This window comes from Tenrec ecaudatus, chromosome 4 (assembly GCF_050624435.1).
Source record: "Tenrec ecaudatus isolate mTenEca1 chromosome 4, mTenEca1.hap1, whole genome shotgun sequence".
In the NCBI taxonomy this organism is placed as follows: domain Eukaryota; kingdom Metazoa; phylum Chordata; class Mammalia; order Afrosoricida; family Tenrecidae; genus Tenrec; species Tenrec ecaudatus.
This window is the reverse complement of record NC_134533.1, coordinates 20,513,720-20,540,951: the sequence shown is the minus strand read 5'-3', so window position 1 is coordinate 20,540,951 and position 27,232 is coordinate 20,513,720. Positions and strand designations below refer to the sequence as shown.

The window sequence follows — 27,232 nt, the reverse complement described above, 5'->3', positions numbered from 1 at the left end:
TAACATTGGTTATTGTTCTCTGGTGCAGATGATTTAAGCAATGCATTGGGGCAAACAGATTTTTATTTGTTTTAGTAAAAGTCCAATAAGATATGTTCTTTCCTCGGTTTGTATTTGGCCCTTCCAAATAAAATTCCCTTAAGGATCGGGCATAAAGGAGATGTATCTTAGATAAATATACATGGCAGTGCTTCGGCAGATATTTCAAAATGCTCCTGTTTTCTTTTGAGGTCCAGCTCATGTCAGAGAGTGGATTCAGCATTTTAAAACCCCCTTTCTTTTGGGATGACTACAATACACTTCTCGATGAATCCAGGGTAGTTTCCCGGGTAACTGTATCATCAAGCTCCTTGCAAGACAAAAGTGGTTTTCTCTGATGAATGAAAGGTAAGCAATGCAAAACACGTTTTAAAATAATTGACTTAGATTTGCTTAACTCATCTGTTCGGGATTTGATACCTTTTTTCAGATTTTCAAGTTAATAAGGTCATTAGTTGTGGGGTCGGTGAGTGTCAGTCATTTGCCTAATTCAAAGCTAATGAAGATCATTTAGAAGAGATGTGCAGAGAGTCACCTTTATTATCCTTGTTTTTTAAGGCGCTCCATTATTTTGAGGCTATAAATTGTGATGTGCATATCATAATCTGAAAATAGCAAAAATATTATTGTGTAATGTTTATTTGGTTTTATGTCAAAAATAGGCCTTGGCTCTGGGGAAATGTATTTAAAATGAATGAAATTTTCAGGTTGTCAGTGTCCTGCCAGCCTTTAATCTTTGAAGGAAAATCCACCTTTCCAAAGGTCCTTCTTATAATCATTGAGGTTCATCAGCATCTGCTAAGTTTCTAGAAAGTCGTGCGCTAATCCCACAAAGGGAAACCATGTGGATGAATATTTAGCAACAACCCGAGCGGACTTCTCTACGAGGGTTTCAAAAACTGTGGAAAAATGGAATTGAATTATTATAGCTCTTTTCCCACATGCTTCTTGTAATCCCCCCCAATAATAGAATCCATTTTTACATAGTAATTTGCAATCTAAGAGTCCAACAGGATTACTTAACAATACTACAAAAGATAGCAACTGACTTTCCAACAGAATTATACTCCCACGAAAAATATAGATTACTGATTTCAAACCGTGTCTTCATAATCAATAGTATCATCAGGTCACTTAGCTGAATTCAATTTTGTCACCAACATATTATCCACATGAAAATATGTCCCGATCCCCTCCCCCCTAAAATCTATGCTGCAGTTTTATTTTTGTGCTTTCCATTATGAGATCTGATTAGGGATGTAGACATCTATTTTGAGAACTATTTGATTTAATTAGTTCCATTTTTTTCAGAGTCACAGATTGACAAAAACTCCATTTTACTGCAGCTGCTCCAAATATTTTTGGTTTTGTAACATACCCAGTAAAATTGTTTTCCCAACTGCAATATTTCTACTCCACTGGAACCCCCCACTCTTTTTTTAACATTACCCATATGTCAAGTCAAGTAGCTTGTAAGTTAATAAATGCTTTTTAATGGCAGCTGGATTTTTAAAAAGTTAAATACAAACAGTTCTTGGAGGTGGCCCTGTCATACTAGAGGATGGAAACCTGATAAAAGTTAAAACACACAATGAATTTAAGTGTCTGTGAATGATACCCGCCGTCAAAACTTATCAATAGACAAATGGTGTGTGTGAAAACCACACACAACCAAAACTTTCCACAGACATAATTTCCTGCTTGTTATTTTTATCTAAATATTATAAATAATGATGTAGAACATAGTCCATGTTAGAAATATTTCTATTTAAAGCTTGATAAATCTGTAGAAAATGTCTATTTTGGCACATGAAATGTAGTGGGATACGAGGGAACATCTAAGCGAACACAAGTATGATTTCCAAGAATAAACATAATTTGTGAATTAGCTTGCATGATTTGGTGAGGATTTTTATGTGATTGTGACCACACTGCTCATGTTTACATCCACATGTTTGTCCTCTTGTCTTTCAGATGCCTTATTATTCGTGCATTGCATATATACATTTCATACAGGTCTTCCCAGATTGCTTACAAGTTCTTTCCTTATCTGTCTGTAAGTGGAGTTTGTAGGTGTGTGCCAACAGTGGATACACTTCTTATTCAGCGTTCCTTTCATAGACGAAAACACCAAGCGCCTTTTCCATCATTTAAAAGCTGCACAGTCAGCCACTGAAAGTTACTGTGATAAAGAATTTATTCTGGGTGAGGGGTTGGTTCATTTCAATGACTTCAAAGGAGGGGAGGCTTTATAGACTATTAAAAGGCAAATAAGGACTTGTCTGTAAGTCAGGCATCCCTTTTCTAAATACTGCTTCTACATGGAGAGTCAGAGAAATATATCAGAATTCATTCTCACGGGACTTTCTTATGACCACCATGTACAGTTCTTTTGCTTTGGGCTCCTCTTACTCTGTTATGTTGTCCTCTTGATGGGAAACCTTCTGGTCCTTGTCTCTATTCAATGCAGCTTCCTTATTCACCAACCAATGTACTATTTTCTCAGCCACTTATCAACCGTGGACATCTGCTATACCTCCTGCGTGACACCCAAACTCATTGGTGACCTGTTAGTGACGACAAAAACCATCTCCTATGACAGCTGCATGTTACAAGTTTTTTCCATGCATTTCTTTGGAATGATTGAAGTCTTCATCCTTACAGTGATGGCGTTTGACCGGTGTGTTGCCATCTGCAAACCGCTCCACTACATGGCAATCATGAACAGGACAAGATGCAATCTTTTAGTCTTGGCTGCTTGGACTGGCGGGGCTGTCCATTCGTTTTCCCAAATCTCTATGATAATCTGGTTACCTTTCTGTGGCCCCAATGAAATTGACCACTACTATTGTGCTATTTTCCCTTTGCTGAAAGTTGCCTGTACTGATACCTACATCATTGGTTTCCTTATAGTTGCTAATTCAGGGATGGTGGCCTTAGTAACCTTTGTTCTCTTATTTGGGTCTTATGTCATTATATTATTCACCTTAAGAAATCACTCAGCTGAAGGAAGACTCAAAGCTCTGTCTACCTGTGGCTCTCACATCACTGTGGTCGTCTTATTTTTCGGGCCTTCAATCTTTGCCTACCTTCGACCTCCTACTACTTACCCAGAGGATAAAATATTTTCTCTCTTTTATACTATTTTTGCTCCCATGCTCAATCCCTTAATTTATACTCTGAGAAATACTGAGATGAAAAAGGCCATGACAATAGTTTGGTGTCAAAAGGTATTTTTCAAGAGAAAAACATAATTGATCTGTCATATAAAATATATAATACTGAAAGCTTTATGCATTGGATACCATATAAAATCAAAAAAGTAAAAATAAAAGCTTTATGCATTGGGAGTGAAATCAAGGAGCTCTGGTAGCTTTAAAATAAATAAAATCAACTTTATCATTTTATAGCGCTTAGGAATGGAGGGAGAGAGTTTCACTGTGGGACTGAGATAAGGGAGGAGCACGCCTGTGTGAGAAGGTCTTCAGTAAAATAATAAAGGCTGTACCATACATGGTTGATCATCCTGAAGCTGAACTTGAGTTTTTACCATCCTTTATTTGTGAACTTTATACGTGGAAGCCAGCCAACTTTTTGACATTGTGTAGAGACAGAGGGGCCAAAATGTAAAACAAAAACCGAAAGTTATTCTTGGTTTTGCTGGTAGAATATTTAACTAAATCATATGATGACACTAAAATACATTATGTAAGGGTGTCTACAATGTTTGGTTCCTTTTAAAGTGAAGAGCGAAGGGGGGATTAAATATTCATGCTTGTAGACCTGGGGACTCTTCTTCATTAGCCCCACTCTCCAGCTAACACCTGGAAGTACGCTAAGCAGGAGCAGAACTTGTAATGGCCTAGTAACAGTGTGAGAAAAGTCAGCAAGAACGAGGAAAAGGCTCAACAAGAGGATCTGATAAAGTGGCTGCGATGCTGAGCTTGACCATGACACGGTTTGTGAGGACTGCCCACGATTGCCGTGTTCCATTCTGTGTGCATAGGGTCATTCTGTGTGCATAGGGCAATTCTGTTTGCATAGGGTCAGTCTGTGTGCATAGGGCCATTCTGTGTACATAGGGCCATTCTGTGTGTATAGTTGGCCCTAACAATGACAACCATAGTAATTGTTAACATTTACTTATAGTGATTGCTATATCACCTGAGTTTAGATAATAGAATGTTGAAAAAGTTGGTAGATTTCAGCCCCGCCCAATATGATAAATGGTAATCTTTGAATGGCTACATCTGATTTGGGGGAAATTTAAACAAAAAAGAACACATATTAACTTATCCTGAGATGAATGGTGGAGGTATAAATATAATAATCCTCCTGTGGGCAAGGAATAGAGCCCAGGAAGAGGGGAAAAGAATTGTTTTTCGCATAATTCTTTTTGTGCAAAAATGCTTCCATTTAGTATGAAAGAAAAGAAACAGAATGACATTGCAAGTGGCACCTGAATAAAACATATCTGTTATTGATTGTGTTCCCAGTAGATTTCTATGTGCAAAGAACAGTTCTTCACAAGAATCAGGAGAAAATGCAAGAACATATTTTTGCAATATTAATACCTTCATTTTATAGAAATTATGGAAATAAAAAAGGCCCTCAGAGCAAATGTCCATCAAACTTGTTTACATCACAAGTCTTTATCTACAAAACAAGTCATGTGACCCAGGGGAATGTGTAATGACCAAGGCTGCTGAGTCACAGGCGGCTGAGTTAATTCTACCTCGCACACCCATTATAAACCATGTCTTTCCAGCTGTGCACCGGGTTCAGTAATGGTGACCTAAAGGAAATCCACCTGAGGAACCTGACACTCGAGAAGGTAAGTCCAATCAGCATGCAAAGGGTTCTAACACGTCAAAATAAAGACAGCAATCCAGCTTTAGAATTTCCATTTAGTTAATCATGAGAGTCTGCGTAAAACAGGAACAATGTTAGTGATGGAAACGGAGATTATGATTTGACCTGATTGGTTGTTCAAAGTATCCCACTTGCCTTTGAACCAGTGGCCCTGGCTGGTGGCATAGTGGTTACACGTTGAATTACCAGCCCCAAGGTCAGCAATTCCTGTAGCAGTGACAGTCTCTGAAACCTGCCCGAGAGCTACTCTGTACTGCAAGATGATGATGAATAAATACTGACTCAATGGGAATGAGTTTTCTTTTGATTTGGGAACTGCTTTTTGGAACACATGGCTTGATTGGATTACGTGTATCATGTGTTTCTATAATGGAATGAATCCCCCTTCACCACAATCATAGTGAATGGATTGTGAGGAAGAAACTGTGAATTCAAGAAGCTTAAGTGGAAAAATGTTATCTACTGGGATAATGATGAGCCTTTCCCAGGGGAAAGAGAGAAAGCACAGATTCACAATTGAAGCAGAAGAACCTGTGCTGAGTTATTTCTCCTCCCTCCCTTGCATGCTGCCTACATGAGAGCTGTCTGTTCAATGCAGCTATGACTCCAAATTTGACACAACAGATGACCTGCCAAAGTTAAAAGAGCCCAGGTGGCAGATTAGTTACTCCTTGTGCTGCTGACTGTAAGAACAGAAGTTCAAAACCACCGCCCACTCTGAGAAAGAAGGATGAAACGTTCTCCTTCTGTAAAGAGCTACCATCTCTGAAACCCACGGAGCAGTTCTAATTGGCCCTCCAGGGTTGATTGAGTCCCAAAGACAGCCATCCCCTCTGAATTGCGTAGAGTACTTTTGACACCTACATTAAAATTTAATATCGGTGGTCATAAGCGTACCATCTTATATGTTTTTGTTGCTTTTAAATATTTTCTAATGCCCTCTGTCCAGTAATTTAACCTTCCTTCCCCTTTTACCACTGGTGACCATCAGAATATGTTTCTTTTAGTAAGAAAATCTATTCTGACTTTTTTAAACAGTGGGCTCATATGATATTTGTGCTTTTGTGATTGGCCAATTTCACTCAGCATACTTCCCTCCAGGTTCAGCCAGGTGATGAAGCCTTTAAAATGTACCACATTACTCTCTCACATTGCACAGCAGTCATGGTGTGCAGGGACCACAGCGTCTACTCATTCTTCCCTCGATGGGCATTGAGGTTACTTCTTTTCTTCTGCCTTTTTTTATTTAGCTACTGAAAATCATTTTTCAATGAACATGGGTGTTCACAATGGACGAGTGTTTTTTCAGCACAAGACAGCAATAAGTTGAAATTATTGTTCATTGAAGGTGTACTGTGATGTTTTCAAAGGACAAACAGAAAGTCTTTGTCAAAGAAATGTTTCTATTTTGGATAAGAAATTTAAAAACAAGAAGTAATCATTATTAGTATTGGTTGTAGCAAGTAAACACAGTAAAAAATACAAGTTATTAGAGTAAATAAACCCAAACTAAAAGGACAAATAAGCTGACTTCAACAACCAATAAACACACTTGCTCCTCCCCTTCAACTAACAAAATGTAAAACTGAAACTGAGGCCCAAGGAGGTCACTAAAACTCACAGAGATTTATCTCAAAACTAGAATCTCTGTTTATCTTACCTCGATTTATTGTGTCTCCGGTCCTTTTTCCCCTACTCGAGGGAGTACCCCCGCAAGGAAAACAGGATTTACTTTTTCCAAAGCTATTTAATTATTTACTTGCTTACTTATTACAAAACAACCTTATCACTTTCAAAGTACTCTCCACTACACTTAATACATTTGCCAAATCTGTGATTTCATTCTTGGAAACATTTTTCTGACATCTGTTTGGATGGCTGACAGCACCTCCCTCGTTTTCCTCCACCTTGTCTATGCTGTCAAATCACTGTCTTTTTATGTCCCTCTTCATTAGCGGTAACAAAAAAGGAGTACATGGAGCAACATCAGGTGAGTAAGGTGCATAGGGCAAGAGAAGCATGCTAGGTTTTTGCCAAAAACTGGCACGCTGATATCGCTGCGTGAGCAGATACATTGTCATTGTGACAAAACCAGTCCCTATCTGCCACAAATCAGGACTTTCTTGTTGAACACTGTTATACTGTCTTTTCAGAACCTCTAAATAGAAAGCTTTATTAACATTCTGACCTGGTAAAACAAACTCCAAATGCACTATGAGTCTACATTTTTGTACATTTGGGAACTTGACAGATGTCCAGAATGAGGTTTGTCATCAATCGACATTTCACCTATTTTTAAATGAGAAAACCTCTTGTACACTTGAGATTTCCTCATAGTATTGTCCTTGTAAGCTGTATTCAAAATTACAACAGTTTCTCTGGTATTTTTCCCAAGCAGGAAACAAAATTTCACAGCTGCATGCTGCTCTCTTAAATTGGCCATCACACAAAAAAATGAGATTCGATCAAAGCTGCTTTCACATACAAAAATATCACTGTGACCAGAGAGAACCTTCCCAGGCTATGTCACTGGGTTCACTAACTCAGAGCAAGTTGTTTGATGCTACTATTAAAGCTCCACCCAGTAGAGCTGTTCTCCCAGTTTGTTGGTTTGTTTTGGGAGGGACCCCCTCATATAGTGATTGTGTTAGTCCAGGTTGACTAGAGAAACAAATTCATAGACACTCGTATGTGTATAGGAAAGAACTTTAAACAAAAGATCAATTGTATATTCAGTAAATATCCCAGCCTAGTCCAGATTAAGTCCATAAATCCAATATTAGCCCATGTGTCTGATACTAGTTCATAAATTCCTCTTTAGACTCATGCAGCACATGTAATGATGCCGAATGCAGGATAATCACAGGCCAGTGGGTAGAAGATCTTGTGGATCCAGTGGCAGTAGAAGAATCTCAACATTGGCATGGGTTTCCACGAGTCTCTTTCAGCTCTCTGAGTGTCTCCATAGCAGGACAGGGACTGGACGGAGTAAAGTCTTCAGGACCTGCATTTGGTGTGGGGCATAATTCAAAATAAGAAGAAACAGCTGCAAACATCAATTAATAATTGGAACTTAAATATACAATATATACGTCAAAGAAAATTCCCAATGCCTTGGATTAAATGATGGCTCACAGCGACCGTCTGGGTTGCTGAGGCTGTTACTGTTTGTGGAAGTAGAAAGCCCTGTATTTCTCCCATCTAATAAAACTGGAAGTCATCAAAAATGAAATGAATCAAGTTTGTAGACATTCATGAGTTAAAGTGGGCTGTGGTTGGCCATTTGGAATCAGTCAAATGGTTTACTATACCAGGAATGACATTTTCACAGAGGAACACTGCCTCATTCATTGCCAAAAGGGACACTTCAAGAATTATCTTGAAGTATATTGTTTCTGTGATAGCATAATATCTATCAGCATACAAGGAATTCCTGTCAAGACAAACACTATTCAAATGTATGGACCAACCAATAAAGTTAGTGACATAGAAATTGAAGAATTTTACTAATGTCTTTAGTCTAAAATTGATCAAACATACAATCAAGAAGCATTGATAATTATTGGCAATTGGAAAGCAAAAGTTGGAAATAAGAGGCAGGAACAGTAGTTGGGAAATATTGTCTTGGTCATAGAAATGAAGCTAGAAATCACATTATAGAATTTTTCAAGTTAAATGAATTATCTCAGAAATACCTTTTTGTCACTAACACAAATTATAGATATACATGTAGACTTCTCTAGATGGGATACCCAGAAATAAAATTGACTACAACTGCAAAGAGAAAATGAAGAAGCTCAATATCAGCGGTTAAAACCAGGCCAGAAAGCCAAATGTGAAATATCATCACTTGCTTAGATATAATTTTTGGCTAATGATGAAAAAAATAAAACAAGTCTTTGAGAGCCACAGTATGAACTTGAACTTATTCCACTTTAATTTGAGAGCACCTCACGAACAGATTTGAGACATTGAACACTTCGACAGCATCATGCATGGAGAAAGCAAAAAGTAACTAAAAAGACAGGAAAAAGGAGAAAAGATAAAAATAGATATCAGAAGAGACTAGATTAGCTAAAGCAAATGGAAGAAATGATGAATTAAAATACCTGAATAGAAAATCTCACAGAGAAATTCTAGAAAACAGTATTATAATCAAAAAGGAGTAACATGCTCAGCATTTTTAAAACTGAAAGATATAAAGAAAAAATTCAAGCACTGAGTTGTAGTATTAAAATATTTTATGGGTAAAATATTGACTGATACAAGAATCATCAAAAGGAGATAGGAAGATGACTCAGGTGCATTACACCAAGAAGAACTAGTCAACATCCAAGCATTTCACGTTCGTATGCATTGAAATGCAACATGCATATTGATTGCATGTTGCTCAATTTCAAACAGCAAATGATCTAGAAGCAATAGTACTGAAGGAAGCAGTACAGATTCACTGAAGGCATTAGTCAAAAAATCCAGGAATTGATAGAATACAAATTGAAGTGTTTCAACACGAAGATGAAGCAGTGAAAGCACTTACTCGCCTATGACAGACATTTGAAAGACAGTTATTTGGCCAAATGATTGGAAGAAATTCATATTTGTACCTATTCCAAATAAAGGTGACTCAAAAGAATGCACAAATTACAGAAGAGCGCCATGCAAGTAAAACTTTGATGAGTGGATTCAGCCTTACCTTGACAGTGAGCTGTAAGAAATTAAGGCTGCTGATTCAGAAGGAGACAAGGAACAAGGGATATGTTGATCTCCAGTGGATTTTGTTGAGGACGACAGAGGACCATGCAATGTTTCGTTGTGTCATCCACAGTCACTATGGGTCAGAGCTGACTTTATAGTGCCTCACAACAACATAATAATAACAAACTATGGATTTGGTGCTCACATGTAATCTTTATATGGATCACGAGACAATCGTGTGAGTGACTCCATAGCCTCCAACAACAACATAATGACACACTTTGGATCTGTGCTCATATGGAACCTGTATATGGATCAAGGGACAGTAGTGGAAAGAGAACAAGGGAATACTACATGGTTTAAAATCAGGGAAGGTATGTCTCCGGGTTATATCGTCTCACCATATTCATTTCAGTCTGAATACTGAAAAAAATAATTAGAGAAGCTGGATTATACGAAGAAGAATTTAGTGTCATAAATAGAGGAAGTCTTTTTAACAACCTGTGATGTGCAGATTGTACAACCTTGCTAATGGAAAGCGAGGAGAACTTGAAGTACCTACTGATGAAGTTCAAGGATTGCACTTTCAGTATGGATTAGAAATCAATGTAAACAAAGAAATTATCACAACTGGATCATTAGGTAACATCATGATAAATGCAGAAAAATTTGAGCTTGTAAAGGACTTCAGTTTGCTTGGCTACAGAGTCAATACTCGTGGAAAAAGCAGCCAAGAGTGCAAAGGTCACATTGCATTGAGTAAATCTGTTGCACAAGTCCTCTTTAAAGTCTTGAAAAGCAAAGAGGTTGCTCTGAGGAATAAGGTGTGCCTGACCAGAGCCATGTTTTCTTCAGTCACCTCCTATGCACGTGAAAGCTGGACACTGAATAAGGATGACAGAAGAAACGATGCATTTGAATGATGGTTCTGGTGAAGAATATTGAAAGTACCATGGCTGCCCAAACAATTCTGTCTTCATGAGATGGCCCATAGAAAATAATAGAATACAATATTAGATTTTTAATATTTGAAGCACTGTAATCAATTCAATTAAACCCAATTTTTATAATGCTTGTATATTATTGATATTATAAATATTTCTGACAATATCTTGCCAAGTATGTCTTTTCAGGTGACTACTCTGCACTGTCCAAGGGGAAAAAAAAGAAAAGAAGTCATTGCGTTTATTCTCTTGGGGCTTTCCCAAAACAAAACCTTTAAATTCTCTGTTTTTGATTATTCTTATTTTGTTACATTGTCCTTTGGATAATAAGCTTAATCATATTAATTTCCATCATTTTCAGTTACCTGTTGTACCAACTCCGTCTATTTCTTTCTTCATTCCTTCCCTTGCTTCGGACCTTTGCTACACCCAAAGTCACACCCAAATTAATATCTGACCTACTGGCAGAAAGAAAGACGATTTCCTTTAATAGTTGCATGGCACAGCTTTTTACGCTGTAATTCCTTGGAGATATCAAGTCCTTCAGTCCACCAGCAATGGCCTCGGCATGTTATGTGGCCATGCACAAGTTTTGAACTACACTGACATCAGGAACAGACAGGGAGGTGACACAATTGTCAAAGTTTGTTGTCCATGGGGATTTATGCACCCTGACAGTCAGTTTTTTCTCACCATCTTCTTACCCTCATGAGAGAGGTCACTACTTTGCGATGTGTTTCCGGGCCTGAAACGGACTTGCACCAATACACACAGCGTTGGTCTCTGGGTAATTGCCAATTCACGTCTGTTTGTTTTGTTATCAAATCAAGCCATTATCATTTTGATGGTGCCTTATATACCTCCACAGAGAGTCAGACCAAAACTCTTTCTGTGCACAGTTCTCACCTAACAGTTTGACAGTAGGACCCCAGACATAGATGCTAATCCAATCGAGGAGTTCCGAGATGTGATGTAGTCGAGTTCTGAATCAATTTTTCCCATAAGAAATAACTGAAAATGGATTAATCCGTTCTCGACCACCAAGTTTTTACCCTAACCTTCCCTTTTCATACAAAATATTACGGAAATGTCAAAGCAAATTTGTTCAGAGTTAAATAATATAATTTAAATACTGCTAAAATAATATCAAAATAATATTAATTTTAAAGAAACACAACGTTGAAAAATTCTTAACTACAGTATAGTGCAAAAAGCCACAAACCCTAAGAGCATTATAGCAAAACACTTGGGACGCAGCTGCAAATGGTTTAAACAACACATGACAGCGCCAACTTCTGCCGAGTGACCGAAATGCGAAATGCTTTTGTTTACAAAAATCGCATGCTTCGGGTCAATTTCCGAAGTTTTGGTCAAGCTCTGATGCAAAATCTTCTCGACATTTCACGTCAAAATCCCATTATGCTGAGTACTGATGCAGTCAAATACTGGGGTTCTACTGTATGTATCTCGTTCTTTGTGCCTAGCCTCCTCATTTACATTACGCCAGCTGCAACTCAACCATGAGATAAAGTTTTTGATCTTTGCTACACTAGCACTGCCCCATGCTCGGTTCTCTGATCTCCAGGCTTAGAAATATGGAGATGGCTACCCTCACGAGGAAGCCATGACGCTATCAATTGTGTTGGGAAGGAAGGTAGCTTGCCTTGAAACTATTTTAAACTTTGCTTTAAAACTCCATAATAAGCCTTAAAATGAATGGATCATGAACTGCAAAATGTACACAAGAGCATGCAAAAGATAGTCATAGGTCAGAGCTTAGTATTTTCAGCATTTTCACAGGCCTCTTCCAGTTTGGGTAATTTTGACTTTTTTTGTATTATATTCCCACAATATTCTCTCCAAATACCTGCCTCAATTTTTCCATATCATTCCTGATCTTTAGCTGAAAAGATTGTGATTGGTTTATATTTCTTAAGAAACTCATCCTAAAATTTCTGGTGCCAGAAGTGGCCCTAGAAAGCAGACCCTTAGATAGAATTTTATATTTGTTTTCACCGACATCTGAGAGCATAAGTACTGCACTGCTGGTTGGATGTGATGATGATGACTCCATTAAAATAGATAGGGAAAGATTGATAGGAAATATAGCAGGATCACACACACATGAATATTAAAATGATTAAAAATACTCACAATTGGATTGATAAATACCATCATCATAAATCGATCTGGTCAATGATTTAATTCTGTTTAGATCAACAACCTATGTCCATGGAAGTCAAAAAACAAAGGCCAAACTTTTTACCATCGAGACCCGAGCATCGCAGCATAGAACTATACTCCATAGGAATTTTAAAGCCTTGGTTTTCTTTTTATCAACCAATCACTGGGTCTTTCTTCAAAGGAGGCTCTGGGTGGGGTCAGGCTGCTAGCCTTTCCAGTGTTAAGAGAAAAATTAATAATGGCCATTTTACTTTGACTTTAAAATTTTCCTATGAAACTGAATACTAATTATGCGAAAGTCTTCCAGAAACTGCTCTACTTTAATGTAAATTAATCTTATTTTGGTAATTAACAATATTCAGCAAGCCATTACTCCTTTATATAAATCCCAAAATATCTCTTGGCTTCGGGTGGGTGAAGGGCCAAAATGTTGCAGCTAAGCCAGAAGTAATCTGTCAGTTGATTTTGTCAAAGGGGAAGGCAGGGTTCAATCACTGATATTAAAATTAACTAATAGTTGATTGTCCCTCCTCAGCTCTTTATCCTGAATTATACTCAGGTTTTTCAAGCCATTTGCTTTTTTTCTGGGATCAAAATAGCCTTCCTATAGAAATATAGGAGTGTAAATGGTACTCAAAAGCATTGAACTGCTAATGACCAGTCAGCAATTCAAACTTACCAGCTACTGCACAGAATGAAGATGAGGTATTTGCTCCACTAAGGAGTTTACTATTTACATCCTCAGAAACTCTTTATAGGGTCACTTTGAGTTATAATTGACTTGATGGCAGTAGATGGAATATATAGAAAAACTGGTCACAATAAGCCTTCAGTTTATTTTTCAGTGATTATTTTATACATATGTTAAACCATAGAAACTTCATGGAAGCAATAGCAATGTTTTAATCATATATTGCACTGGGAAAATCAGTAACAGAAAAAAAACTTTTAAGTATTAAAAAGTAAATATGCCATTTTGATAACTAAGGTGAGCATGATCCAAGCCATGATCTTTCCAATTCCTACACATGCATGAGAAATCCTGCCAAAGAAATAGGAATACAAAAGAAATGTTGATGAGCTAAATGTAGTGTTTATGACGAATATTTCATACACTGTGAGTTGTGACAAAAACAAAATCAATCTTAGAAGAAATACAACCAGAAATGAATATAAAGAAACTTTGTCTTATTTAACTTTGACTCATTATCAGGAAAGACCAATTGCTAAAAAGGACTTCAAGTTTGATAAAGCAGACTGTCAATGGGAATGAAAAAATATGTCAGTGAGATGGATTGCCCTACCTGTAACACTGGACACAACATTCTAATGAGTATAAAGATCATTTCAATCTGCCACACAGTGGGTCTCGTGAGTTAATGTTGACTATTATTATTTGCCAGAATGACAAATTGAATGGAATGGCATTGAATTAATCTTCAAAAAGAACATTTCAGATTATATGTTGAAGTGTAATACTGCCAGTGATAGGCTGATATTCATATACTCCCAAAGAAGATCAGTTAGTATGTCTTTTATTCAAATGTACACAGAAACCATTAATGCCAAAGATGAAGAAACTAATGTTTTTACCCACTTTGTCAGCCTAAAATTGGTCAAACATGAATATAATCAAGAAGTATTGACAGTGACTAGTTATAATAATACAAAAGTTGGGGAAAAACAAGAGGTTTTATAATTGGAAATATAAACTTGATGATAGAAATTACATAGAAAATTACATGAAAGAATGTTTAAGATCAGTGATTTATTTTTGGTACATTCTGTTTTTCAATTACATGAATAATTATTATACATGTGGGCCCACTAGATGGAATACAAAGGAATCAAATTAAATACATCTTTGGAAAGATAAAATTACGAAGCTCAATTTCATAAGTCAGAACCAAGCCAGTGGCCTATTATGGAATAGGCCATAATTTTCTCATATGCAACTTCAATATGAAGCTGAAGATTAAAACAGCACCCCAGACCCAGATTATGCTTTTGAGTAAATCCTACCTGAAGTTCAAGGCTAACCCAAGAATAGATTTGACACATTGAGCACTAATGAACAGGAACCAGATGGATGGAGATGTGACATCTGGACATTATTATTTCTAGGAACCCTGGTGCCCAAAGGTCAGGAGTTTGAAACCTTCATGCACTCCTGTGAACAGTTACAGACTTGGAAACCCACAGGGCCAGAATCTGTCCCACAGGGTTGTTATGAGTCAGAATTGACTCAATGGCAGCGAGTTTGGTTTGGGGAAGACTTCTTTGTCATTTCCACTTGGCCTGTGCTCAGACCTTACGCCCAACTGGTTTTTTAGAATGTGTTACTACATAAAAATAGTCAACACTATTCCGAATTTTACATTCCATGTTGACCCTTGGTTTGTGATCAGAATTCACAAAGTATATAGAACTATTCACTTGACAAAATCCCGAGAGCTGGTCCAGCAAGCAGCATTATGATAAATGGAGACGAGATTGAAGTTGTTAGCCACTTCATTTTACTTGCATCCACAATCAACAGCCATGGTAGCAGCAACCAAGAAATTAAAAGATACATTGTATTGGACAAATATACTGTCTTTAAACCTAGAAAATGCATAAGGAAGACCAGAGAATATTGGGTATACCATGGACTATACTGCTAGGATGTGTTTTAGGAGTAAGAGTGCAGAAACTTTATCTTTCTTTCTTTGAATATGCAGTTAGGAGAGACAAGCAGAAAGACATTATGCTTGATGTCATAGAAGATCAATGCAAAAGAGGAAACCCTTTAATGAGATGGGTTGACACAGTGGCAGCATCAAAGGGGTCCCAAATAGCCTCGATTGGGACAGGCACAGGAGTTGGAAGTGTTTTGTCCTGTTGTCATAGGGTTGTTCTCAGTCTGAACTAACCCCACAGCTCCTAACAACAGCGAAAACATCAGGAACCTTAACATAACTTTGTGCTCAGAACTTGAAAAGCATGGAACCATTGTTTGAGTCAAGGATTTTGTCACCAATTCTTTTAAGAGACATCTCATCTTATGAAAATAAAGTGAAACTACGGAATGCGATAAATATGTCTCGGTTAATTCACTTTGAATTCCACTTGGATATTAAATAGAAAGCTTATATATAATTATACTCCCTAAGGCCAAAATGGAAATAACTTTTGGTTGGGAGCAGAAGGGTGCATTTACAATGTAATTGTCAGTGATGACCTTTAAATTCTATTAGTGTCAGAAATCAGGAGAGAATGTTCCTCTCTTCAGGGAATACAGGAAAGTAGCAAACTTGGGAACAGCAGAGGTGGATTGGGTGATAAAATGTGTTAATACTTGGAATAGAGAGAAGCATTTGTTAGGACTGACTTCTGAGCCCGGATTGCTGCCTTTGACTCCCGGAACTAAAAGGGATTAATCTATGAGCAAATCAGCTGGTAAGTGAAAATTCACCCAAACTATAGGAAGTTAAATATTGCTTGCAAACAAAATAATTTTAATTTATACACATATGTATGTAATATAAACTACATTAACCCCTCTAATAATGCAGATTTTAATCCATTTAAAATGTGCATGTCTCCTTTCCTTCATGCTTTCAGAAGCATTAAAAATATCAATTTCTCATTACTTAAGTAAAATAAATTGAATGAGTAGTGTCCTGTCCTTTAGCTTTGAAAATAAAACAGTTTTATTTGATCTTGTATTGAAAAATTTTGTAGGAAATAATTATAGGATTCAGTATTATATAGGATGTTTATTACATAATCATTGAAGTCAACAACTTAAATTTTAGGTAAAGGAGGAAAGATAAATTTAGAGGAAAAGAGGCACAAATTTAAATAATAATAAGGGACACACTAAAGTGGAAGTTCATCACTACTTTTACCTTTGCTGCTCTCTGCATGAGAAGTATAAGCTGGTCAATTAAGTGTATGAAATGTATGATTTTATGTTTTAATATTAGAGGCTCTTATATACCAATGTGAAATAAATTTAAGGCAGAAAAGAGGATAGGCCAATATATCACAAAAAGAAAGATTCACTTGAGTGGAAAATTTATAATAGTAACAGAAGGAAACATAAAAACTGTGGAGAAAATTTAATCCCTGTTTTGACATATTTTTAATAAAAAGACAAGTGATGGAAGGAATAACATGAAAGCCCCTAGAAAAATCCCAAGTGTAGAGCTATCCCTGCCTCCAGAACTTGAAATTTCTTTTTCTTTGTTTTTCTCCATAATATTGTTGATGCATATTAAGCTTTTAATAGTGGGTTGACCTGTGCATGAGTCAAATGAGGTACTTACATTGGATGCATCTCAATAATCAAGATAAGTAATATCGAATGAGATTTTTAAAAAATAATGATACAAACATTCACAACAAACAGAATGTAAAAACGGTGAATTAAGACCTATTTTGAACCTACAAATACACTCTCTATTTGGGTCTTCTTTCAAACTATCAGAAGGAAAATATATTCCTTGACAAGAAATGTACCGCCTCTAAGTTCGTTTTTTATCTCATATAGAAGATGACTGTACATCTTAACAAGCCTTGAGATATCATAACTGTTACTAGCATTCCTTTTTACTTTCAGAAATAACCTGATTGGAAAGTGAAATCATATGGTAAGCCGACCAATACAAGGTGTGGAATTAATGACTTTAAATAAAATACATAATGGGTGGTTGAATAAATTTGTTTCTACCCTGCTCACTCTGAATAACACCATGCTTCATCAATATTTTGCTGTCTTACCTGTGTATTTTCCAGTTACAACTTCTGAGAATTAGCTGCATTTGACCATGGAAAATAACAATAACGTCACTGAATTTATTCTGCTGGGACTTTCCCAGAACAAGAAAATAAAAAATTTCTGTTTCCTATTATTCTTAACTTGTTACATAACTATTTGGGTTGGAAACTTGCTGATAATCATTTCCATCGTGTGCAGTCAGCTAATAGACCAGCCTATGTACTTCTTTCTTAATTACCTGGCTCTCTCAGACCTGTGTTACACATCAACAGTGACTCCCAAGCTAGTCACTGACTTATTGGCAGAAAGAAACACGATTTCCTATACTAGCTGCATGACACAGCTGTTTGCTATGCATTTCTTTGGGGGAATTGAAGTCTTAATTCTCACTGTAATGGCCTATGACCGCTACGTGGCCATCTGCAAGCCGCTGCACTATGCCATCATCATGAGCAGAAGGAAATGTGATGCGCTGGTCTTTACTTGCTGTACGGGGGCATTTCTACATTCATTCGTGCAGTGCCTCCTCACCATCACCCTCCCCTTCTGTGGCCCCAGTGAGCTAGATCACTACTTCTGTGATGTGTATCCTTTGCTGAAACTGGCCTGCACTGACACATACACAGTAGGCATTTTAGTGGTTGCCAATTCAGGCATGATGGGCTTGGTGACGTTTGTGGTCTTGGTGCTGTCTTACATTTTGATATTATACACCGTCAGGGCGTACCCAGCTGACAGCCGGAGCAAAGCTCTCTCCACCTGCAGCTCCCATATAACAGTCGTCGCTCTGTTTTTTGTGCCTGTCCTCTTCATTTACATTAGGCCAGCCACCACTTTTCCAGAAGATAAAGTGTTTGCTCTTTTTTATACCATCATTGCCCCCATGTTCAACCCTTTGATCTACACCCTGAGAAACCTGGAGATGAAGAACGCCATGAGGAAAGTTTGGTGCCAGAATCCATTTGTGATTGGAAGGCAATTGGCATGAGAGGCACAGCTCCTCTTCGTGAGCTCCCTGCTCAAGTGAGTTTGCCCAATTGTCAGTGTTTTAAAGCATGAATCAGCTCATTAATATTATCATTTACTTGGAGCTATTTTCTTTGTCCTGTATTGATCTGTGTGTCTTATTTATATTGTCCCCTGGTACTTAGAAGCGTCATTCCCTTGTTTAACTATTATAAACCTCTTTGGTGTGTCTTTCTTTGGATTTTACTCATAAGCAGCTAATCAGAGGAAGACTATTAACCTTACTATGTTTTGTATTCATTTATGAATCTCCAAGTTTACATAAACTCTGTTGGTATCTATCACCTCAGATTTAAAGGGACTGTGGAGCCTACTGGCTGAGCGCCTAAATGCTCAGCTACAACACAGAACATCGGTAGTTCTAACTGACCAGTCTTTCCATGAAATAAAGATGAGATACTTTTTCCCATCAAGATGACAGCTTTGGAAACCCTATATGTAAGTTCCACCATGTCCTATAACGTCATTCTGAATCAGAATCAAGACAGTGGCAATGGCTTTGGTTGTTCTTATAGAGCCAGAAATTTTGAGTCTTTTTTTTTTTTTTACACTCAGCTCATTCTTTCCTAGTCACTATAAAAAAGCAAGAAAAAGAAAAATAGTCCACGGGGTCTAAGCAATAAATATCATTTGCATAGGAAATACCTATATGGAAAAATAAAATAGTTGTGACGATATTATGAAATAAGTATTGTGCATAGAAAATAAATTGCTTAAAATTGGTTTATTATTGTTGTTAGTAGAAATATCTATAAATTTACTATAATAAAACAATAAAGATCTTGAACAAAACTTTTTTGTTTGCATTTACTTTATACTTTAAAATATTTAATAACAAAAGAAATATAAATGTACATAAGCATAGAAGTTGTGTAACTGATCTTCATACACATTAAAGTAACCTTACACTATAATATCATAATAATTTATTTCAATCATCAAAACATATTTTTTGTGAGAATCTTTTTGTCCTAGAGAAAAACTACATGAACTACAGTTTTGAAATGCTTATTTTAATCATTTGCTTATTTTACTTATGAGTAAACTTTATTTTGAAAGTTTTAAACTTTTAGCATCACATTGAAAAGTAGGGAGGGGAAAATGAGGAGCTGATGCCAGGGACTTAGGTGGAGAGCAAATGTTTTGAGAATTATGAGGGTAATGAATGTACGAATGTGCTTTACACAATTGATGTATGTATGGATTATGATAAGAGTTGTATGAACTCCTAATAATACGATGAAAAAAAAACAAAGGAAAAAACTGAGGAGGCAATTAAATAGTTAAGTAAAGGAAAAAAAACAGATAGTTCATCTTATATTTCTGTATAAAAATGTTTAGTTCATAGATTCCCCATCGCCAAATGTATGCTGTATATTTTGTCAAATATTATCCCACAATATCTTAAAATCAGATTTAGATAGTAGGTGAGATATATTTGGTTTAAATTTTTAAACAACCCTGTCTTGATCATGGTAATCCATTAACATCTCTTTATATAGGATAAAAGTGTCAACAGCAACTTGAAATATTTGCTAGTAAATGTAGAGGGCAGTGAATTTATGTTAGTGGGTGGATTGCTCAGTAAAAGAGGGGGTGGATGACTGTACAGTTTAATGGATGGAATCAGTGTCACTGAACTGAATGTGCAGAAATTGTTGAATCAGAGTAGGATCTGGTGGGTGTATTCTCAACAAAAACAAAGACACAATAAGTTATAGAATACTTTTAAAAAAATTATTTATTTTCCTTTCCTGTCTTTTTTTAAAAACAACTTATATTAGGAGAATACTTTTAATTAAAATATCATTCATGCTGGTGGGTTAGTTCCCATTCTCTGTGTGGCAAAGACAGTGTGTTTCCTTCGCTGATCTTAGATATTGAATGCCACGCCAGTCAGAGTAGCAGCATCATGACAAACCAAGCAGAAGAGCAGACCCACTTTATAGGCATATTGCACTTGTAAGGAATGGAAGTGTATGTCTTGGGGAAAATAGTAGACCAAAGAGATAAAGGAGAAAGGGTTTACATCTTGGGGGGGGAGGTTGGAATCGTGCCTCACCCAAGTTTACACTAATGATGAAGTCTGCATAAGATGTGAAATGGTTCTCTGCCCTCTCCTCTATGGGTTCAGATGTCAGACATCTCTAATATCTTGCAGTTTGGCTAGTTGAATCACATCTTTATCATTCACGAGCTTTGTGATGTTGGGTGACTTTAGCCATAGTCAATTCTCATTTTATGTACATAATTTTATGTGATTTTAATATTGCTCAAGCAAACAAACAAACTCACTGCCATCAAGTCAATCCTAACTCATAGAGACTCCAGATAAAAGGGTAGACTTGCTCTTTTGGGTTTCCAACATACAGGAGTAGAAAGCCTCATCTTTCTCTTGTGGAGCTGCCGGTGGTTTCAAACTGCTGGTGTTGTAGTTAGCAGCGCAAAGACCATACTACTACAGCATATCTATATTGTAACACTTACTCAAGCTAATGAGTATACATTTAAAAATATGTCCAGATATACATATCTCTAGATTCTGGGAATTATCTATATCGATCCTACGGGACTTTAGTTTGATCACCTTGTATACATCATCAAGAGAGGTCAACCAGTAGGGAAGGACTTCATATTTAGTAATGTTGGTGTTTTACAATGCATTGAAGTAGATGCAACAGCTACCACAATGGACCTAAAGATATCCAAGTGTTGTGATAATGGCACAAAACCTGGCAATAGCTCTTTCTGAATCCATGGCAACGAACAGCAACAACACTTACAGAGTTTGGATTTTTGATCATTTAAATGTATTGCTTCATTGATGATATAATTATATGAGTAATGTTTTAGGCTAAACACACACACACACACACACAAAACCAAACAATCCCTTTTCTTTACAACTGCCCTATCCAGAAGACCACCTTTTCCTATAGGTTTCTTTTTGAGGTTCGCAGTTACTACTTTATCATGATATAAAAATTCATTCCTAAAACTATGATTAAATTTCATGTATAGGTGCTAAGTAAAATGTAGAATATAACAAATTTGAATTTTGTCTTAATCATTCATTTGTTTAAAATGTTTATTATCTTGGTGAAATCCCTTGAAGGCAGCACTTCCAGCTGCTAACATCTGCACTGAGTAAAACTCAATGGAAAAAAGATGGTCTGTTTCCGTAAGGAGGCTGCAGATGAGACAGATGATGAGCACGTCCATAACCAAACATAAACTTGTAAATGGTTATTGCTTCTTTAGGTGGCATTTAGACAGTTGCAACTCATCGTGACCCTGTGCACTACAGAACAAGACACTGGCACCTTCTGTGCCATCCACACGATTGCTGTTCTTTATGAGCCCAGGATGGCAGCCACGGCATCAGTCCATTTTCTTGAGTGCCTCCCCTCCTCTTCCTGAGGCATATTTAATAGTATATTTAAAATAAAATTAAAAAATAGGGCATCTTGGGTTATTCATTTTAGCACATAAGAACTTAATAAAAGAATGAATCTTTAATTTTTTCTATTGTGTAGATGTTTATATCTTGGCTATACTATCAATCTATCTTCAAACAGCTTAAGTGATGAGTTTAGATTTTTAGAAAGTTACGTTATCTTTATTATCTGCCTGAAACATTGTCATACATTTTATTATTTATCATTGAAACTGCTTTGGACATTCAATAAGTATTTATGGGTGGATCTATTTTTCAGATTTTCTTTTATCTCAGTAACATTTTTAGGTGTTAGATCTGTATGCTCAGATTTTTCTTATCTAGTACTTTTAAAAATCATTAATATTACATTTTATTCTCATTGGTTTCAGAACTTAAGTGTAGGAAGACACATAATTCCTGTAGTAGATGTTCATTTATTATCTGCTGTATTAATTATAAGCACCCTGGGATAGCTAAAATGTTATGTCCATCATGGCTGGGCCATGATTTTCAGTGGTCTGGAAGTAAGAAGGAGTAATCCCCCTGTAATGAGATCTCCGCAAGTATGTGGACAATGTGGAACTAGTTCTTGTTTCTAGCTGAGTTTGAATCCAGTTCTTTAGATGTGAGTCTGATTTGCTGTATTGCCTTCCACCTCTTCAGATCATTATTAGCCTGGCCCTTACCTCCTGACCTTGTATACAGTTGCTTTTGAAGCCTGAAGCCTGTCCTCTCCCATGGTCACCTCTCCCATAGACATGAAAATTTCCCACCTATATTACTCTCTCTCTCTCTCTCTCTCTGTCTGTCTCTCTCTCTCTCTCTCACATACACACACACGCACACGCACATGCACACACACACAGTTTCTCTTATTTGAAAGAACACCTCCTCCCACCACCAAGAAGGCATCACTAGGCTGTGACCTGATGAATAGGTTAGACTCAACCCCTGCATTTTTATCCAGTACAAGTTGACATAAAATAGAACTAACACACTAGTTTAAATGTCAAATATTAACTAAAGAGATATTTCATGAGAGAGGAGTAGATGTGTGCAGTCAATTCTGTGGTGAGAAGCCAGAATGGCTTTCAATCTATTCTTCATCTCAAAATATGGGACCATAGTTTCTTTATAGCATTCTTCATCTCCATGTTCCTTAACGTGTAGATCAGAGGGTTGAGCATGGGAGCAATAATAGTGTAAAAAAGAGCAAACACCTTATCTTCTGGTAAAGTAGTTGCTGGTCGAATATAAATAAAGAGTAAGGGAGCGAAAAACAGGACCACCACAGTGATGTGGGAAGTGCAGGTGGAAAGAGCTTTGTGGCGATTCTCTTTGGAGTAGGACCTGACAGTGTACAGGATCACAGCATAAGACATCAACAAGACAACAAAGGTCACTAGACCCATCACACCAGAATTGGCAATGACCAAAAGGCCAATTCTGCTGGTGTCCGTGCAGGCCAGTTTCAGCAGGGGATAGATATCACAGAAGTAGTGGTCTATCTCGTTGGGGCCACAGTAGGGTAAGAAGATGGTGAGCAGAAACTGACCAAAAGAGTGCAGGAAACCTCCAGCGCAGGAAGCTGCCACCATTGCATCACACCTCCGTCTGCTCATGATGACGGTGTAGTGCAGCGGCTGGCAGATGGCCACGTAGCGGTCATAGGCCATCCCTGTGAGGATGAAGACCTCAATCCCCCCAAAGAAATGCATGCTAAAGAGCTGTGTCATACAGCCATGATAGGAAATTGTCTTCTTGTCTGCCAGCAAGTCAATGATTAGCTTGGGTGTCACAGTGGAGGTGTAGCAAAGGTCTGAGAGTGAGAGAAAACTCAGGAAGAAATACATGGGTTGGTTTATAAGTTGACTACAGGTGATCGCAATCATGATAAGGAGGTTTCCTGCCAAGATTGCGATGTAACAAAGTAAAAACAGTAAAAAACAGAGAATTTCAACTTCTTTTTGCTGAGAAAGTCCCAAGAGAATAAATTCCGTGAGGTTGTTCCTGTTTTCCATGATCCGGAGAAGTTTGTAGGCACCTGCAATTTAAATGAATCATGATTCATATATATATAATTTATCAGGAAATATAGGATATATATATATATATATTCAAATACCCTATCAATATACATTGTCAACCATCATGTGGGTATTATGCCTCAGTAGAATTATAGAATTCATCCTTTCTTTGTGAAAAAAAAATTTTGCTGCTCTCACTGTTTTTATTGAAATAGTCATAGTGAAAACACAGTCACAGTGAAAATAGACAAATAGAGGGGGGAATGGGGAGGGAGGGGAAAAAAAAAAGAGGACCTGATGCAAGGGGCTTAAGTGGAGAGCAAATGCCTTGAGAATGATTGGGGCAGAGAATGTATGGATGTGTTTTATACAATTGATGTATGTATATGTATGGATTGTGGTAAGAGTTGTATGAGTCCCTAATAAAATGTAAAAGAAGAAAAGAGAAAAAAATGATTAGGGCAAAGACTGTACAGATGTGCTTTATACAATTGATGTATGTATATGTATGAACTGTGAAAAGAATTGTATGAGCCCCAATAAATTGTTAAAATTAAAAAAAAGATACAGATAATAAAAGGCAATAATAATGAAAACATTTAAAAAAAAGAAAATAGACAAATAAGAAAATGTATGAAATAAATGTGTTAATGATTTATATTGAGAAATATCCTGCACAAGTCATACGTGTAAGGAAACCTAGTGTCACAATGGTTTAAGTATTGGACTGCTAACCCAAAGTCAGTAGTCAAAGCCCACCAGTGTATTGGGAGTCTCATGGCGGTCCGTCTCCCTAAAGATTTACAGCTTGGATATCCTAACAAGCCATTCTACTCTCTGTCCTCTAAGGTTGCTATGAGCAGCAAAATATTTGAAATTAATTATTCCTAATAATTTATAAGAATTTGCTGCTCTGCTCTAAGTACTCCTCAAAACTATATTCTTGTGATTTAGTGCAAAGAATGTAAATCAGAATTTTTACTCCAGTCTAGCCTTTACTTCACATTTAGATTGCTGCACCTCAACTCTCATTTCCTCACCATTTGGCTATGATGCTGTGCTATAATCCACTGGACTTTGAAATTCTCTACAAGGTAACAGATCAAAACATGTTTTGAAAGAGAAGTGCTATTGTGTCAAAGCTTTCCTTTCTGACCAAAAGAAAGTGGTAAAAGAAATCATCAGAGTTCAATAGGGGGAAAAAAATAAAGGACGTTTTGAAGAATGCACTTTAAAAAAATATTATGTATTTCAGACAAATCATTAAAAAACTATAAAGACTCATCATCAAAACAATGTGTATGATACAGTGTATTAGAGAACTGCAAATAAATAAGTGGAAAAAAAACCATGTAGGTTTATTTGCTTTTTTCTAAATTACACCCCCAAACCCAAGACTAACTCCTACTAAGTTAATTCCAATTCATAATACTCTAGAGGACAGCATAGAACTGCCCCTGTGAGTTTCTGAGATTGCTAATATTTATGAGGGTAGATGGTCTATGTTTGTCAGGAGGACAAGCTGACAGTTTCAAACGGCGAACTTGCCTGATAGCCATCCAGAGCAACCTCTGAACTGCCAGGATTCTTCCCAGGGACACACCATCCAATAAATAAAAGATATTTTCTTGAACCACAAACAAATACCATCTTCCTTATTTGCAAGTGTTTCAATAGAAACTGAAGAAGGTACAATCCTATATTTCTCCTGGAATTACTTAATAACTTCATATTTTAAAACATATTCAATAATACCTTTTCGCCTTAACAACAAGCATCCCTTAGAACACTGGACTGTGACAAACAAGACATTTCCCTCTCAGCCATACTACTCTTAATTCAATCAAATTTAACGAATCGTATTTCATCTTTTGTACTTGAGAATAACTCTCGGTTTGGAGTAAGTTCCAATTCATCGTGAGTCTGTAGATCGGGATAATGGAGGTTTTCATCTCAGTGGAAGCCGACTGTCACATCTTTCTCCAATGCAGAAGCTAGTTGGTTTGGACTGTTCACCTATTTCTTTAGGAGCTGAAAGTTTAGCCATGGAACCACCAAGGCTCCTTGTACTTCAGTTTAAATGCAAGTACACTAAAAGATTTAATCCAGATAAGTCATAGGGCCTTTTACTGAGTCTGAAGAAAGTTGGTGGTGTGGGGATTAAATGCTAAGTAACTATAAATAAGAATCAATTTGTCAATTTTTGTTGCTGGGATGTTGTATTTTTTTCATGGAAGGGTGTGAATTAGGAGAACAAGTTGTATGCTGATGGCTGGTTATCTTTCTTCAAAAAATACCAGTGTAAATTCAAAATTGCAGCATTGTGCTGTTCTCTTTCATTGTTCATCATCTCTGATACTGAGGTCGAACAAAGAGTGTTTTCTCTTTAGAGTGAATAGAACCAACAGTCTAGCTCCTTTGCAGTGAATGTTTGATAAATTCCCCAGACTCTCTCAACATTGCTGCCTATGCGACCTCCTTACATGGAAGCCTTTAGTTTTCTTCTAGAGCCTGCAGATTCTTATCTTGCCTCTTTATTTATCTGGAGAATCCTTCTGACTATCTGTTACTGTGGATTTGGACACTGTGCCATTCCCACATTTCCCATTAGCCTGCTCATCTGCCTCAATCCCATCAGAGCCACTTCAACTCCCACTGTTTCCAGATAAATTTCATGAACTATGACAGTGTACCATGAATGATCAACTCAAATACCTTTGAGGAATTAGAATTAAGTACTTTGTCTCTTTTTCTCCAGTTTAATGTGGTTTCAAATGTTTTAGCTCATCTTTCCCAGAATGCCTTAAATTGGTGACTTGTAAGGCTAGTGCCTAATATTTTTCCTGTCTGGATATAATGAAAAAATACTGACTTAAAACAATACAAAATGCCATGCCATTAGGTCTACAATGAGTTTTCCATTTAAAAATTTGTCACAAGGCATGCTCTAAGTAGAAAGAATAATAGTTTTAATAGCTTACTGTGTTTATGATACTGAATTATGGCTAAACTTTTCTGATTAACACTGGTGAATGCACACATAATCATTAAATTGCTATTTTAATAATTAAGTATAACATAATGTATCTTTCTAAAGACAGCGATACATTTTTATATTTTAAATGAAGCTCAAGAGCAATGGAATTCACCAGGAATTGGTTATATCTATGACCCACATATTAAGTCATAAGTAACACAGAATCAGAATCAACAAAAATGTCAATAAATAAAAATATCATTAAAC

General features: G+C 36.8%; 3 protein-coding genes across 3 annotated transcripts; 2 read left to right on the top strand and 1 right to left on the bottom strand.

Moving 5' to 3' along the window:
* The first annotated feature begins 2,360 nt into the window (after nucleotides 1-2,360).
* LOC142446491 (olfactory receptor 4P4-like) lies at nucleotides 2,361-3,293 on the top strand. Its single transcript, XM_075548238.1, has one exon. The coding sequence runs from the start codon at nucleotides 2,361-2,363 to the stop codon at nucleotides 3,291-3,293; it is 933 nt and encodes a 310-aa protein (XP_075404353.1).
* A 14,216-nt stretch (nucleotides 3,294-17,509) lies between these two features.
* Nucleotides 17,510-18,484, top strand: LOC142445730 (olfactory receptor 4P4-like). Its single transcript, XM_075547659.1, has one exon. The coding sequence runs from the start codon at nucleotides 17,546-17,548 to the stop codon at nucleotides 18,482-18,484; it is 939 nt and encodes a 312-aa protein (XP_075403774.1). The 5' UTR covers nucleotides 17,510-17,545.
* Nucleotides 18,485-23,064: 4,580 nt separating this feature from the next.
* Nucleotides 23,065-23,982, bottom strand: LOC142446490 (olfactory receptor 4P4-like). The gene has a single exon (XM_075548237.1). The coding sequence runs from the start codon at nucleotides 23,980-23,982 to the stop codon at nucleotides 23,065-23,067; it is 918 nt and encodes a 305-aa protein (XP_075404352.1).
* Between the last annotated feature and the right edge of the window lie 3,250 nt (nucleotides 23,983-27,232).